Here is an 18,133-nt window from a genome sequence, read left to right as displayed (position 1 = left end):
GTTCAATCCATGAGCCAGTTGGCAACCCATCTTGTGACATAGGGATTTATACCTTGTTTAGTGAGCTTATCTATAATTCCAGAGTGGGGGATGGTGTCAAAAGCCTTGGTGAGATCTAGATAAGCTGTGTGAACCATTTTACCCTCATCGATGGCTTTGATAACTGCTTCAAAGAAGTCAACCAGGTTTAGGAGACATGATCTGCCTTTTACAAATCCAAACTGGGTAGGGTCCAGAGTTTGGAGATTACCAATGTCTTTGTTTATGAGTTCCACGATGATACGTTCCATGGCCTTGCAGACCAGGCTCATCAGGCTAATGGGGCGGTAGTTCCCGAGGTCCATCGTGGCTTCCCTTTTGTGGAGTGGGATAACCGTTGCAGTGCGCCATTCAGTGGGTACAAAGCCTGAGGTGAGGCTATGATTGAACATGGTACTTAGGTAGGGTGCCAGTTCATTCTGTAGTTCGTGTAGAACGCAGCCTGGGATATTGTCAGGTCCCATGGATGCTGTGTTCTTGGCTTTGAAGAGTGTGTTTTTTACCTATGCAGCCATGATTATAGGAACTTTGCATTCTTCCGGTATAGAGATGGGCCCTTTAGGGGGTGAGGGGGGGGGGTAAAGTTAGCGCTGAACCAATCTGCTAGGATGTTGGCAATATCAGTTGGTTCTGTATACTTAGTGCCATTGTGCTGTAACTCAGAGCAGATCTGAGTGACTACTGACTCCACTCATTATTAGCGTAATAAAACCTTTAATCCATGCTTTCATTAAAAAACTTCATCAGAATACAATAACCATACAAAACCCCACAGTTTAAAACTACTACAGTATTAAACCTCACAGAAACATCACTTCACTTAAACAATTAATTATATTTCAATTGTTTTTTAAAAAGCTAGATGTTATTTCTTAATATAGACTCTACGGTCTTTTAAAACCATTAATATTGACAGCATCATTCATACCAGGTTCTTTGTCTGAATTTAATCTAATTTGCCATAAGGTTTTCCTTTGTTCAAGATGAGTTTTAAAATCAGCACCCCTCAGGTCATTTACTCCCCGCCCAAGAATAGAAAATAGGATTTTTTTATATTCTGGGCATTTTATCATGTGTTTATAAAAAGCATTATTTTTGTCTTATATCTTAATGCTGCAGTAATGTTCTTCTATTCATAACACACAAGGACCTAGTGGTCATACCTACATAAAATGCTCCACACCGTGTACCTATACCTATGTAAATTATTCCTTTACTCTTACAATTAAAGTATACAGGAACTTTAAGAGTATAAGGTAAATGTTCTAAATTTACAAAGGGACCTTCAGAAATGTATCTACAAATATTGCAACTACCACACTTATGCATACCCCATTTTTTCTGAGTAAAATTTAAATTATAAACCAACTTATTTCTCTCTCTTTCAAAAATAGTTTTAAATTACTCTGTTTTTTATAAACAAACTGGGGGTAGGACCCTACTACTTGATGTAAGTCCTTGTTTCTTTCTAAAATCTTCCAGTTGACTGAAATTATATTTCTAATAACCCCACTGTCTCTAGTTATTTCTAAGCAACTGTGTCTGTGTAATTTCTACTTTTGTTGTCATTTTTATTAGATATTACAAAACCACTAGGAAGAATAGCCAGATAAAATGTTTCCCTTCTGCTAATAACATATTGTGCATGTCCCTTTAACAATACTTCATTATACCCTCTATTTATAAATAGGGAGTTAATAATTGCATGCATACATAATGCAGAATGCCTCACCTGCATCAGTGAGTACACATACATAGTGCAGTATGCCTTACGTGAATCAGTGAATACACATACATAATGCAGTATGCCTCACGTGGATCAGGGAGTACACATACATAATGCAGAATGCCTTACGTGAATCAGTGAGTACACATACATAGTGCAGAATGCCTCATATGGATCAGTGCGTACACATACATAAGGTAGAATGCCTCACATTGACCAATGAGTACGCATGCATAATGCAGAATGCCTCACGTTGACCAATGAGTACACATACATAATGCAGAATGCCTCACGTGCATCAGTGAGTACACATACATAGTGCAGAATGCCTTATATGGATCAGTGCGTACACATACATAATGTAGAATGCCTCACGTGTATCAGGGAGTACACATACATAATGCGTCACGAGGATCAGTGAGTACACATACATAATGTAGAATGCCTCACATTGACCAATGAGTACACATACATAATGCAAAATGCCTCACGTGCATCAGTGAGTACACATACATAATGCAGTATGCCTCATGTGGATCAGTGAGTACACAAATCTTTGAGATGTAGAAGGCTAATCAGACTTAAAGGCTCAGTTAAAACTATTTGCGGGATAACACGTTTTTTCACACATTGTTTAAATGAACAAAACTAAAAATAATTTTTTTACCATTGTACTAACATTACTGTTCAAAAAGATTTCACACAAATAAATCAGATGCAAAAAAAAAAAAAAAATATATATATATATATATATATATATATATATATATATATATTAAATATACCTTAAATAGTGCCTCAGAGTTGCTTCATCACGACTCTGAAGCAGTTGGCATTTTCATCATTTTGATAGTAAAGTCCACAGACAGCTCAAATGATTTTATACAGTCACAGCCAATAATGTGTATATACCACAAAATTAGTTTTATACTAATAGGATTCAGACCTACAAGGTCTGCATCTGCTACTGACTGGTTGCATTCAAGGCACTGAGAACAGCTCATAGTCAGTTTACTTACTTTTATGTCCTGGACCTCCTTCTCAGTCTTTTTTTGCGAATCTTTAAGATCCTTGACTTTTAATTGCAGGGACAACAAGGTTGTATTTAGTTTGTCCTGTAGGTGTTAAAATGAAAAACAAAAATTCAAGAATAAAGGCTGCAAAAACATCACAGTCATCTTATATACAAGGGAAGGGGGACAAAATGCTACAATGGCAAATAAACATTTCTTTATTTGGAAACAAGAGCAAAACGTTCAGGAAAGACAGTGCTGTGTACTTCAAGAACCGCTGATAAAGGATTTACAAAACTGTTACATATTTTATGAACTACATTACACATTACAGGATGAACATGCCCTTTAATCATATACTTAACTGAAATAGGCATATAAATCCCTAGAATGGGAGTTACTTCTATCATGGAACTACAATGGAAAGGAGGGAAACACGGAGAAACTAAACTGCAAGAGGATGCCCTGTCTAGTCACACTCAGAATTAGGCAACAACTAAGGACCCCTAATCACTAGTCTGCCCATTTCACTAAGGACCCCTAATCACTAGTCTGCCCATTTCACTAAGGAACCCCTAATCACTAGTCTGCCCATTTCACTAAGGACCCCTAATCACTAGTCTGTCCATTTCACTAAGGACCCCTAATTACTAGTCTGTCCATTTCACTAAGGAACCCCTAATCACTAGTCTGCCCAGTTCACTAAGGACCCCTAATCACTAGTCTGCCCATTTCACTAAGGACCCCTAATCACTAGTCTGCCCATTTCACTAAGGACCCCTAATCACTAGTCTGCCCATTTCACTAAGGACCCCTAATCACTAGTCTGCCCATTTCACTAAGGACCCCTAATCACTAGTCTGCCCATTTCACTAAGGACCCCTAATCACTAGTCTGCCCATTTCACTAAGGACCCCCTAATCACTAGTCTGCCCATTTCACTACACAGTAGATATTATGCACAGCCTTATGTCCCAGCACCATACCACATTATGAAGAAAATGAACATATCCTTTAACCTTAAATGTAAACTACAACGCAGGTACAAACACTACAAATATCAGCTGCCTCTCCCAAGGAATAAGAATTGGGGGGGGGGGGGATAAAAATCAAAATAAAAAAAAGGCAGAACTGCCGCTGTAGTTCTCCTGCACCATGCACGGCCTAGTGATAAACAGGATTAGGTGATGTTTTTAGGACTTCATAGTGACTGCCCTCTCCATGTCCTTATCTAATGAGTTAGGTTATAGATTCTAACAACATGACATTACTTACCTTCCAGTACCCCTTAGACTTATCTTAGGTCCAAAGTGTGAATTTTGAATTTGTGCATGGTTTTTTTTTTATCACTGCACAGCTACTTTGGCAGAGCTGTTCGGGCAACCACACAATGCTTTTATTTCTTTTACCTTTTGAGCTACAACCACCATAAGTTAAAACTGCACCAACTTGGTCCTGCACGTTATTTTGATTAATTTTAAGAGAAAATAAAAATTAAAGAAACAAAATGCATGATGGCAAATGTATTATCATGCAACTAGCTATCAATGCATGTAAATTACTAAAATGTTTCAGCCTTGCTTTCTGTATGCAGTATCAAAAAGTATTCCTATCAAGAGGAAATTAAAAAAAAAGAGTGAAGATGTGAAAAATTGGGAGGGATAAAGGGTTTAAGAACGTGAACAGCACTCATATTATCCACTGTTGCATACAGATTGCAAATGAAGAGACTAACAAAAAACAGACACACACTTCTGTTCATTTTTCTTCTAATTTGAGCAGCATAATGTTTTGTAAAGTAAAACCTGTGTATTACACTTGGCTAGCTGTACATAGATGGAGAACTTTTACTTTTCCAGCACTGGGTAATCGTCTTTTGTCCATCAAAAGTAAAAATCCATAATAACATGCATTCATGTTTAATTCTATATGAAGCTAAATGTACATTGCATAACATCAAAAATGTGCCTGTTATATATAAGAGATTATCTTAACCCCAAATCAACCTAAGTCTTCTTTCAACCACCTTACAAAACTGAGAAAATTTACTATTATTCGCGGATGATGTAAGTCAATTCACCCCCCCCCTCCATATTTTATTTCCATTATTATTTATTTTTTCTTTGTTTAACCTAGATTACCACCATTAAGCTAAAGCCAAGACCTTTTTATAGTAGTCCATGCTTGGGAGGGTGAACGCACTTAAAATGACTTTTCTCCCTAAACTTTATTATATTTTGCTGCATCTACCAGTGCTGAAATTAAACTTGTAGTTGAATAAAATTTCCAAATTTATGTTTAATTACATCTGGGATGAGAAAAGAAGAAAAGTCAGACTATATTCTGCATACTAAGCTATCAGATGATGAACTTAGTCTCCCTAACGTAAAACACTATGCATCTGTCTTTGTGTTACATTAGATACTGACAATGGACATTATCAGTCCCCCTTTATGGGCTACAATTGAAGCTAAATGGTTAGAAGGGGCATCCTTGCTCACAATTTTAGGATTACGGGGTCAAGATCCTGCAAAAATGTTACTATTTAGCGGCAACATTTAAAGCAATACATCAGCTAAGGAAAAGTAATGGGGAACCAGTGGCTAGGGATTCTAGATGCTGCGCTTTGGGGTCATTCCACCTTAACAACAGGGGGGAAGGTTGGTGGCCTGAATGGTTCAAAGAATGCATAAGCTCTCTACATCACTTAGTACAGGTGGTAGATTCTTCAAGCTCTCTGGGCTCTTTTGCCTTTTTACAAGAAATATTTCAGCTTGATTAGAAGGATATCTGGAAGGATTTTCAACTTCTTACTTAATAAACCCCATTATGGTGAATATTCTGAAGCTAAAGACATTGTTAGCAAACCCCCAAAGGTACTCTGATAGTCTTGAGTTTAAGGCAAGGCATATCTATAATAGTCTGAGTATTGTGGTTAACTTAACGAGTCTAGACAATATCCCCACAGTGGTGTCCTACCAGATTGCTATCTATCACTGTTTAAACATAACTTGAAAACAGGATACCAGGATACTGGTCATATACTCACTGTCGGGAACTGGGTTTAGAGCTTCAGGCAATTTGTGAGAGTTTTGGGGCATCAAACCTAGGGACTCGACACAAACTCCCCCAGGGCCCAAGCGGCCTATCATTGTGGACGGAAGTCTCCAAACTATGCATTAGAATAAGACGGATCTCTCTCTATTCTAGAAAAAATTATAAGATATGTTCCTGCATGAGCCCCTAGAATAAGCAACCAAAATATGTAAAGCAATGGCTAATTCAAGTAGTAGCAATAATTACTTGGTTGTATATAGAATCAGCATGGAAGCATCCACTCCTCACATCAATTAAAGAGCTGGACTACATTCCTTCTACACTGTGCTAGGCAGCAGTCCATTTTGCATATATTATCCCATTCAACAAATCATCAAATAATATGTGCACACCCCTTTGGCAGGACCCAGTAGTGTTACTATATCAAAAACATGGAAGCAAGTTATTCTATACTTCATCTGAACCCTGTCTCAAAGGATCTTTTTTTTTACTCTGCCTTTTCTTCATCTTTGCTAATTTAATATTAACATTGTTAATTATAAACTTAGTTGTGTCTGTTTGGATGGTTTTCAAATATTGTTGACGACTGATTATCATGTTATCAATATGGCTGTAAGTTATGGTTTCATAAAGCGTTGAAAAAATATTAGGTTTAAGCCTGTTTACAGAGAGAATAAGCTTCACAAAAGATCATGTAAGTTCATATTTTGAAACATTTTATGTTACATGTGTAATAAATTTATATAAAATTTAAAGATAGGCATTGTATTTAACAACAGCAAAGGAAAGGAAAAACAATACAACTTCTATTAATGATTACCATATGATATGCAGAATAAATTCAAAATTATTACAGATGTGAATGACACTAATACTTATTATAGAGGAAGGCTGATACAGGAAACAGAAATGCAAAATTATTTTGATTTACACAGCACCACATACTCTTACTGAGTGGATGATACTTGATAATTCATAAATTGTAGTCTATACTTGTTAAACCTCTGAAAAGGGTAGAAAACCCTAAAGTGAGATTGTCAGCCGTTTTATGGGCCATGCTCAAAATTGCATCTCTCTTGAAGATAAGAAATGTCTGTGCTGGGAGCATATTGTCCTACACATATGCAAGTAAACAAGGGTTCAAATGTTATTAAAAGGTAAATAAGAAAAATCTATCATCTTTTCAGTTGGCACTTTCACTTTGTAATATCCAGTAACAGTGTAAGACACAAGCATATTAAAGTCAGCATGCATTCTGAAGTGTACAGCTGCCATTTATTTGCACCAACTGTGATGATGTGAAGTATTGTCAGTTATGCCAGGAGAAGTAAGGCAGTGGATGTCTAACCTATGCCTGCATAGTTAGCTGGAGATTTGTAAAGAAGTATAAGTCATTTGTATATCAAACTGATTTGTACAGGTGCTTGTGTTTAAAATGTATTTGTAAAGCTGTTAAAATGTACCAACAGTGGGTCCGACTGGACAGAAAAGAAATATACCTGTATGTCACGCTGTGCTGTAACTGTGGAAATGAATATATTGTAACAGAAGATACTAGAAGAGAAGATGTTAATCTCAGGCCAGCTAACTTTGAAAAATAGTATGAAATTAAATTTCCTGGTTTAGGCCACAAAGATTGTATCTTACAGTTCTGATTGCAGCCAGAGACAAAATATCTGTGAAAACCAGGACTACAAATCCTACTGTATTGTCCTTAAGGGTGAATTACTTGCTACCCTAGAAGGGTGGAAGTTTTTGAAATGGTGTTATAGTTTCCAGTTGCTATAACACATCTTAGCAAAGCTCTATTTGTGTGTATGGTAACATGTGTAAGAGTCTGGCTCAGTTTCTAGTAAAGGGTGTAGTGTGGGAACTAGACATCAGGTGACCAGATGTATGTGATGTCATTCTGTAAACCAGCACTGAAATGGCGTTCTAATACTACATGAGACAGAAGTCTCAGGGCAGTCTTTTTCTGAAACCTGACAAAGAAGAAGCACTCACTCACTTCATCTTGCCTTGCTTTAGTAAGTAAACTAGGGGGCAGTAATTCTTTAGATCAGTCAGGAAAATATAGTGAGATAATAAGATTAGTTAAGTATTATTTTTCTGTCTTTGTGTGAATCTTTCCATCAATGTTATTTTTAATATTTTCTGTGATTGAAACTCTGGTATTTATTGTAAATAGATATTAAGTATTTTCATGTTCTTTTATTATTTAGTATTAAACATATTTATATTTTTCATTTGTGGCTGGTCTTTTAGAGAATATTTAATCTTTAAGAGTACTTATATCTATTTGGTGACACTGTGGTTGCTCCTGAAAGCCTTGCTGCAATTTGTCAAACACTACCATTTGTATTAGTATTAATTTTACTCAGTATATTTGGGTACCTTTGTAAGAGCCTTAGAATAGCTTGCTTTGGAGTGTTCTGGTGGCATTATCTACCTTACAGTCTGGGAAGATGGGGCATAGTTGATTAATCTGTGCCAGGTGTGTGTGTGTGTGTGTGTGTGTGTGTGTGTGTGTGTGTGTGTGTGTGTGTGTGTGTGTGTGTGTGTGCTACTTGCAGCTGGGTCACAGAGCACTCATTTCAAAGAGAGGGTGGTGGAGGACTTGAGTACTAGGCTTGGAACACTCGGCTGAGGACTCAACTCTACAGCTGTGTCAGTGTGGAGTCTTATTTGGGGCCTGGAGAGAGACAGGGAAATCCAGCCCCAAGACCCAGTGGTTTTCCCTGTGAGCCCTTAAGGAAAATTGTGCTTGGTGCAGACAGCTGCATCTGAAAATACTATGTGCATCTGCTTTTGTTTCAAGTAAATGTCCCTCATTGGTTTCAGTGGTGAGGATTGAGGCTCCTTGATTATTGGCCCAGAAGAGGGGCATCACACCAACATACAGTTAATTTGCATTTATTACAGAAACTATAAAAGTACAGACACTTCACTTTACTGACAACAACACATATGTTACAGCTATAAATCCTATAAGCTGTAATTCTTTACTATACTGCTAATGAAGGTTTCCTCTCCAGACATCCACTGTAATTGAACATTACCTAGCTGGACGTACCTAGCTAACAAAAAAAAGAAATAAAGGCAAGGCAGCCTTCACATCACCAATGAAAACAGCTGGGCATAAGAGGGGAAAGTGTGCATGATATAACTAGCATTAATTTCTTTTTTTTCCCTTTTTGGTATAACTTATAGACTTATGGTACCATTCTACAGCATCCTGTAAGCATGTTTCTTCCACATGATTTATTTTGGTTACAAGCAATCCAGCTACTCCAAGTAGCTGAACACACACACACACACACACACACACACACACACACACACACACACACACAAAGGCTGGGGTAAAAAAAAAAGGTTTGGCTTTCTCTAGTGAGTGGGCAAGACTATAAAATATTTATAAAGCAATAAATTGACCAATAGATGACAGCTACCTGAAATGATATAGACGTTTGTTTGTATCTTTCAGCTTTTCCCGGTTAGGGGTCGCCACAGCGGAACTCCGGTCCGCTAATGATTGGCAGTTGATTTTTACGTACCGGCTTGCCAGGCCTGACGCACAACTTTCAACGAAGGTACGCCCATTCACGCATGTCTCCACGCAGAAGACGCTCTAGCTGAAAATCGAACCAGACAGCGTCTTACTGTGAGACGACAATGCTACTGCAGCACCATCAACTGCAATGATATAGACATTAAACATATATATTCCTTGCAATTCTTCAGCTGAAGATTTTAAATTTTATTAATTGATTTTTTTTCTTATTAAAACACATCAGATGATTTAATCTATTTCAGAATTCTGATGTAGTTTAACATTCCTTTTGGTGTTTTACGTTAAGTATCTTATGTTAGTACTGCCTTTCAGATGTAGAGAATTAGCGACATGTTTTATTTCTTTGTACACCTTAAGTGCCTTTCAGATATGGAGAAACTGATATATGTTATGATGGCAATTTAATATTAGGAAGTATACCACTGAATCAGTTTTATGTTAACCAAAGTAACAAGTAAGCATCAGAACGTATTAAATTATTTGGTCAAGTGCCCCAATGTCTGCTGTTATTTCACAGACTTTGCAAATTAAATTGCTTTTTTTAGCATTGACAGGGATACTGCGGTGGTGGTGCTGCGGTAGCATTGTCGCCTGACAGTAAGACGCTGTCTAGTTCAATTCTCAGCTAGAACGTCTTCTGCGTGGAGACATGCATGAATGGACGCACCTTCATTGAAGGTTGTGCGTCAGAGCTGGCAACTTGGCACATAAAAATCTACCGTCAATCATTAGCGGACCGGAGTTTCGCTGTGGCGACCCCTAACCGGGAACAGCCGAAAGACACAACTACAACAGTAGCATTGACAGACGGTGTACATTTTTCTTTTGATGCATCCTAACGTAGAGTGTTTAACTTGAAAAAGGAAGACTGTGACTTCCATAACAAAAATATTCCTGGTGAGACTACAAAGGAATTGTACAGTACCACTGTCAGCTTACTGAATACCAATAAAATAAGTGGCTTGAGTGCTCTGAATATGACTGAAACTGCCACAGGAGAGTCAGAGTCAGATGCAAATGATGATGATATGCATCAGAAATGCAATCAACCCTTCACATCTGACTAATTAAAATTCATAAACATTTTATTAATGGAGTCTGCAGTCTTACTTTCACATGAAGCTACTGAAAGGAAAAAGATGCTGCCTTTCCAGTCTTTGTTTTGAATGACATTAAAGCAGCTCATGACAGGAGTACAGAAGCTAGTGAAGGCTGTCATCGTGACAAGATTTTACAGGTGATGACTAAGTACAATAGAAGGGATCTGGGTCTTTCTTTTAAGTCTAATGAATAATTGCACTATAAATTCATTGAAGATATGCTTTTGTTTTCCACACACGTTTTATTGTGCTGAAAGAGTTTTTTTTAATACACATGTTCCTCCTAAGAATTTCAGTTTTCTGAACACGTTGTACAGTTGTGGAGGACATTAATCAGTGATTCAAACCACACTCAACATACATGGAGAAAGCCGATATGAGAACTGTACAGCCTGTTTAAAAATTAGTCTCCAAGTCTCTGTTTCTCCCAGATACATATTCTAAAGATTCTGACACCCCTGGCCAGAAGATTCACTCAGCTAGTACTCGAGCTGTTAAGCCGAATCCCTTAACTTTCTGCTGATCATAGGATCATACCAGGGTACTAGGCTAATGATCCTACCCTACAGACCTAGCCAAGAACACCCTCTGTTCCCAAGAATATCAGGGTATTAAGCAGAACTAAGCCAACAACTACTGACCCTATCCAAGAGGTGTCCTTTAGGAGAATATACTTTATAACACTCAGTCTTACAGTCACAGGTGTTATGAAAGGGGGAGAGTTGAAAATTCACTGATGGAATTGAAGACCCACGAAATGAAAGCATGCCATAGTTTTCCCACTCTGAATCCCACAAAGAAAGTTCAGCAAGGTGACTCCTTAAGGCTCCTGTCATCTGGATTAAAAGGGTTCTAGTTTCCTACCGTTGGATGGTAAAGTCAAATGATACAGAGCTGCAGCCTCCTTAAACACCTGGTGTTATTTCAACATGCTTATGTCTAAGACCAAGCTAAAAACTAGCCCAATGCAAATGCCTCACTTATCGTAGTCTTACATACCAACCTACACCAACAAATGTTCCTTAATTAATTGACATGCACTTTCTCCACTTAACTTATTTAGTCAGTCGAGTGACAAAAGTAATGTTTTCAGTTGAGTGGTACACACTTTTTAACCCTCGACTCTGCTTTTCCCCTCATACTCACTCTGGTACAGCGGTAGCATTGTTACCTCGCAGCAAGAGGTTCTCCTGTTAGATTCTCGGTTGGAGTGCCTTCTATGTGGAGTGTGCATATCCTCCCCGCAGTCGAGTGGCCTCCGAAAGACATGAGTGAATGGGCGTGCCTTCGCTGAAGGTTGGGCTGGCAAATCGGCACCATAAAAATTGACTGTCAATCAGCAGACCGGAGTTCCGCTGTGGCGACCCCTAACCGGGAAAAGCCGAAAAGACAAACAACTCACTCCCCCCACCTGTCTGTACCCTCAACCCTCTTCCTGTACATTCCACTTATTTGTCTCTTCTCTGTAACTACCATCTATGCAAATCTTGTAAATAGCAGATGACTGCTTGCAACTACTAACGCAAATTCAGTAATAAGTAACACTTGTGTTCCTACCTTTTACTTGTTGGCTTTATTTGCAGATGGTATTGTTTTGCACCAGATAAGACCAGAAAATGATATTTCAGTGTTGTGGAACATTCAGGGCAGTTTCATCTTTTTTCAGGATTCAAAAGTATGAAGATAAAATAAAGGCAGCAGCTGCAAGTTATGTACCCATGCACACATTTGTTCAGCAATACTCATATTTATGGGGACATGACAAAATGAAGTACTTGGGAGTATGGTTTTAAAAGGATTTTGTTATCGCAGCTAAGGATATGTGAGAAGAGACAGAACAAAAGATACTATAAAAACTAAGAAAATAGAAGCTCTGTTTTATGCATATGGATAGCAAGATAGAAGCAGTGAAAATGATTCTAGTCCCTTTAGATTTAAACACAGGTCAGGCATATTTTTTATCAACCAGAGGAGAAGTTGTGGATAGCAATTAAAGAGTTGAAGGATTTTACCTGGGAGGGGAAGTGGACAAGAGTCAAGTGGGATAAGCTGATCCTTCCAATGGAACAAGGTGGTTGGGATTACCTGATCTAAAGGGGTACTTTACAGCTACACAGTTAAGGCTCCTATACATACGACAAGCTAGAATTCAAAGTGGTAAGGGATGATGATGAAACGGGGGGAACCTCAAGAAACAAGGAGCGACTTGGATTTTTGATGCAAATCCTTATGGTGAACAACAGTAACTATACAGAATATTATATTCATAAAGTAGCAGAAATATTCTGAGATCTAAGCCAATGCAAGTAGAGTCTTACAATAGGGATGACTGCAATTAGGGGTACACTGAAAAGGCAAGAGGGGGCTGGAATTTATTGCAGAAAACTGGCAAAGGAACCAAGGTATTGGGAGCAAATAAATACCAAGGGAAAGATAATAGAATGGGAAGAGTCCAAGAAGACATCTGGACTAGACAGAGCTTAGAGATTGCTCTCCCTATTAAGGACTGATATCACAGTATAGGCAAAGAGCAAGGAATAGGAGGGATTCTAAGTGAAAGACCAGCACTGGTAGAGATTCTGGTAGAATCTAGACCAGAAGCTTTAGTTAAAAAGGGATAATAAGTAGGGTATATAAAATATTGCATGACAACTACAGGACTCAATCAGAGAAGGTTAGAAAAAACTAGGAAGAGGGATTTGATAAGGAGTTCACAAAAAAATAATGGGAGGATATAACTCCCAAATATATAACAAAGTCTAGAAGATTTACAATTTTTGCATGGAATTGGTTGCATAGCTATTTCTATACCCCAAGCAAACTGCAACAACTTTTTCCTCAGGTTGATTGCAAATGTTAGAGGTGTGATGGAAAAGAAAGAGGTAATTGGGAATATATTTTTGGAAGTGTAATCAGTTGGCAGACTTTAAAAATTCCCTGCAGACTACTCTGTCAGAAATACTGGGTGAGCAAATTTGTATAACTATGGAAATGATTTTTTGAGCAGTGATACAGGATCTGAATTGCCTAGACAAAGTAAGGCCTTGATGAGTTCAATAAAAAGCAGTTACTAAAATATGGAGGTCAAAGTTTAAACCAGCCATACAAGAAGTAGTGACTATAGTAACAGAGAAAAAAGAACTAAAGTGGGATCTTTAGTAAAGGATAGGAGCAAATTATATAGAAACAATGGGAACTGTGGGAACAATACATGCAGAATAATATTTTGGAAAAGGAATGATTTTTAAGGGAAGGCTTGAACTGAATGAACTATGCAATGTTCGATTGATAATGACTTACAGAAGATTATAGGTGATGTATAATGTTTGCAGCTGAAAATATGTCATTATGGTTTATTTTTATTTGTATAAACATATGATTGCCTTTGTCATAACTGATAAGCTAATAAAAAAAGATTGAGTGTTCACAGACTGTGTAATCCACTGCTGAGTATCAGCAGTCCTATCATGAAACATAGGAATAACAGGTAAGTGATAGCCATATACACCTTTAAGGAGACAAATTTAAAGTTCATGCAACCTTTTACAAGCACTTAATAGTGCTTACCACACAAATACAAAAGGCCTTACATGATAACCCTGGCGTAAGTTTGTGTCTATCCCTCCAATTGTCAATACGTAGCTTTAAAGGCAGACAGAGTAGTACTTTATTTGACCTGCAGTTGTGACTTTATGGGCTGGGAATAAATCGAGTTAAGAACCCACTCCTCCAGCAAATCTTATTTTTGTTGAAGTAGATTTAGGTCCTTAGTGCAGAAGTTTGTAGATCCAATGGTCTTGTCAAGAAATACCTCAAATAAGATGGGGTCTGCCATGGCTTGAAAAGCAAGATACAGGTCTCCTTGGAGTAGCTGGTAGATTAGAAGGATCGTTGCGCTAATCTGTCTGGACAGTTGAAGTATTTAAGGCCTTTAATTTTCTTGATTAAAAATCATTGAGGCAGATTATCTAATTTGAAGGGGGGGAGCCTGCAGAGGTTTTGAAAAGGGTAAGTAAAACTGTCCGTTATTCCTAGAGACAAATTTACAGGTAGTACAACTGGAGCAGATAAACTTTAATGGTATAAAGTCATAAGCAGATATGCAAAACGGAAAGGTGTGAGGAGCAGCAGTAGGAAAGTCTAGATTACAGCTCCGTGAATTAAAAAACACTGAAGGCTATTTACCAGCCAGAGACAAGATACAAAAGAGGGGAGGGTTGGCATACGAGGTACAGGGATGATTTTGACCTGTAGTTATTGGTTAGGCGTGTAATAGTCTGCAGACTGATAAGTTCACAGGTAAATACTAGACTATGAGAAGTAGTTTACTGCTTTAGGGTCAGTGGGAAGGAAGCACAGACATGGAACCAGGGTACCGGAAAAGAAGAGAAAATCACAGGCATGACACCCACAAAGGAAGAGCAAGGCTGCAAGAGCAATATGTCATTTAATATTGTGCCTATTGCTGGTGAGCAAAATATATGCAAATGGTCAGCTCACCATTAACAAAAGTACTACCCCTATTCATAAACATGGAGGCCAGGTACCAAAGCTTACACCTCACAATGGATTACAATACAGTTCTGAGACTGAATTGTGTCCAAGCAGCAGCAGTTCAAAACCAACAATGCTACTGTGCATTCCCTACAGACATAAGGTTCCCACACAAACAGAGGTCTCCCTACACACAGATACATTGAAGAGAATATTCACTGTGTCACACATGACTATGTGCAAACACAGCCATAGTACAAGTACACAAACATGCACTGCAACAGCATCATATCAAAAGAAAATAAAACATCCTATAACCTGCTGCTGTTTTTGTGGGTGCACAGATGCCCTTTGTGTCAACATTCTACTGTGGGCTTCAATTTCTATGGACAGGCTGAATAGTCCAATAGGGTTGTGAAATGCAATGGGCAGTGATGTGCAGGGTGAAAAACAGAGCTATAATGACATGCAGAGAGTGACTGGCATGAATGAACAAGCAAGGAGATTTACAACAGACAGATGATATAAATCGAGTGATGTAATCAGCATGAAAAATGGTGCTATACAATCCTGGGTATGTATGATGTGATGCTCGATCCCTAGAACATGTATAATACATTACAGAGGTACACATACTCCTGGATACCAGACATCCTGGGTATGTATAACATGGTGTGTAGCTTGAAAACTATAAGCTGTATAATACAGCACTGAGGTACACACAGTCCTGGATGTGGTGTGCAGCTAGATCCCTAGAAGCTGTATAATACATCACAGAGGTACACACACTCCTGGGTACCAGACATCCTGAGTATGCATGATATGATGTGCAGCTTGATCCCTAGAAGCTGTATAGCACATCACAGAAGTACACACACTCCTGGGTAACAGACATCCTGGGTATGCATGATGTGGTGTGCAGTTTGATCCCTAGAAGCTGTATAATACAGCACAATGGTACACACACACTCCAGGGTACCAGACATCCTAGATCTGTATGATGTGGTGTGTAGCTTGAAACCTAAAAGCTGTATAATACGGCAGTGAGGTACACACACTCCTGGGTACCAGACATCCTGGGTCTGTATGATGTGGTGTGCAACTCAATCCCTGGATGCTGTATAATACATCATAGAAGTACACACGTCCTCAGTACCAGATATCCTGGGTATGCATGATGTGGTGTGCAGCTCAATCTAGAAGCTGTATAATACATCACTGAGGTAGAAATACACACACACACCACTCCTGGGTACCAGTCATTCTGGGTCTGTATGGAGTGGTATGCAGACATAATCTCTGGTGTTTCATAGTACAGCACTGAATTATATACATACATACATACATACATACACACACACACACACACACATAATCCCTGGAGCTGTATAATATACTTCATAATTTGTGAACCTGCTTGTGTATCAGTGCTGCTGGATAACTTTGTGTAATCAGCAAAAAAGTCAAACATTCATAATGTTCTGCAGCACCAGTTATAAAGGTCATAAACAGGACTGGTGGCATTACCTATCCATCTGGTACCCAATTTGTCACCATCCTTTAAGCACAGAAGAGTCTTTATTTATTCTATGACTCTGTGTCCTATTTCATAATCAATCCATTAGTCATGTTATCTCCATTTATGCAATAAGTGGCTACATAGTAACATGTCAGACGTCTTGCTGAAGTGTAAGAAAGGAGTGTGCAGACAGCCTTTCTGTTCTAATGTCCTGGTTATCATATGGCGTGACTTTCTAGTTGTGAGTCCATGTTACCTTGGGATATCTGCATCTGTAAAACGTCTGTCACCAATATGACCTCAAACCTTTTTTTTCACTACCAAAGCAAAATAACACTTGATTAACCTAACAGCAAACTTTTGTTCAGGGAATGGCTCAAGTCCTCAAAACAGAGAGCTTTAACTCGCCACCTGAAAACACAGTGGTTTCATTACTTACAGAAATTAAAATACCACTTTGTCTTGTCTTCTAGCTTGTGTCTGAAAATTCTGAGTTTTATGCATGCATTAACTATCTACTAAAAAAATTAGCCAAGATATACTCACTGAAAATGTAGAAAGGTCGGTCATCTGTCAGCACGTGTAGGGAATGTGTTACTTTATGTTACTTATCAGACAGTGTCCCTTACCTTATACAAACTGACTGCCTCATGCAGCAGCAAAAATCTGTGAGATGAGTGTCCAGGAACACACAGCACACAAACAAAGGCCTCATCCTCAATGCAGAATAACTCCAGTTTCCGTCTGTGCTCCCCACAGCATTGCTCTGCTCTCCCATTTGTGGCACACAAATTCTGCATGTTTTCTTTCTCCCTGTAGACTGTTTTCTACTTTGTGTACTTCAGTGTCAGTCCCTGGGATGTCTGAAGTCAGCCAGCTTTTAATTCACTCTGAGCATTTTGGTAGGAATGCCCTGTGTGTGTGGTTAAAATAGAAGTGTTTTGTATCAAATCCAGTTAATGCAGACCCTGTACAGGTAATGTCCACAAATCTAGAATCACTGAAGTTTCAGGCAAAAATCAATAAATAAACTGCTGTGTGTAACAACCACAAAACATACGGTAAACCATTCTACAGTAACTGTTTTTCTACTTTCATTTCCATAGCACAGGAAGTAGAATGTGTAAAGAGGTTACCGCCTCCATTTAAAGGGGCAGCATACCAGTTGTATGATCACAGAGCTTGTTCATTGTCTATGGTGAAATGACATGTCTTTTACGCAGCTATTTTTGCTTCAGTTAACTGTCCAGATTTTATTATTTTTTCTTTGTTCCTCATAAAATTTTTGCTTTTCTGCCAAATAACTGATAATTCAAATCACTATTGACAGTCATTTCTATTTCATACAACATAATATCCAGTAGAAAATGCATGCAAATACAAAGCCTGCTATTCCATAAACTTTTTAAGGTCTAAGAGCAAGAGCAAAATGTGTCCCTGATCTTGGGCATTTGTCCTCCCATTGTTTTTGGCTTTGTCCAGATTTCTTGTGCTTCGGGGTGCTTCAAGTATTCAGATTTACAAATCTTCATCTTATTTTAAATATTGAGCCAATATAAAAGCAAACTCAGTTTTTATCCCCAGTCCAAACTTTTCTGATGTTTCCTTTAT

General features: G+C 38.3%; 1 protein-coding gene across 1 annotated transcript in view; it reads right to left on the bottom strand.

Moving 5' to 3' along the window:
* LOC122813952 (zinc finger protein 879-like) overlaps positions 1-17,619 on the bottom strand; it is a 104,305-nt gene extending 86,686 nt beyond the window's left edge. Inside the window, 2 exon segments of the mRNA XM_044086496.1 lie at positions 2,785-2,880; positions 17,152-17,619. Coding sequence (XP_043942431.1) covers positions 2,785-2,880; positions 17,152-17,322 — 267 coding nt within the window. The 5' untranslated portion in view covers positions 17,323-17,619.
* Positions 17,620-18,133: the final 514 nt, after the last annotated feature.

This window comes from Protopterus annectens, chromosome 10.part0, assembly GCF_019279795.1.
Source record: "Protopterus annectens isolate FY-2018-M chromosome 10.part0, PAN1.0, whole genome shotgun sequence".
Lineage (NCBI taxonomy): Eukaryota > Metazoa > Chordata > Ceratodontiformes > Protopteridae > Protopterus > Protopterus annectens.
This window is presented reverse-complemented; position numbering and strand designations above follow the sequence as displayed.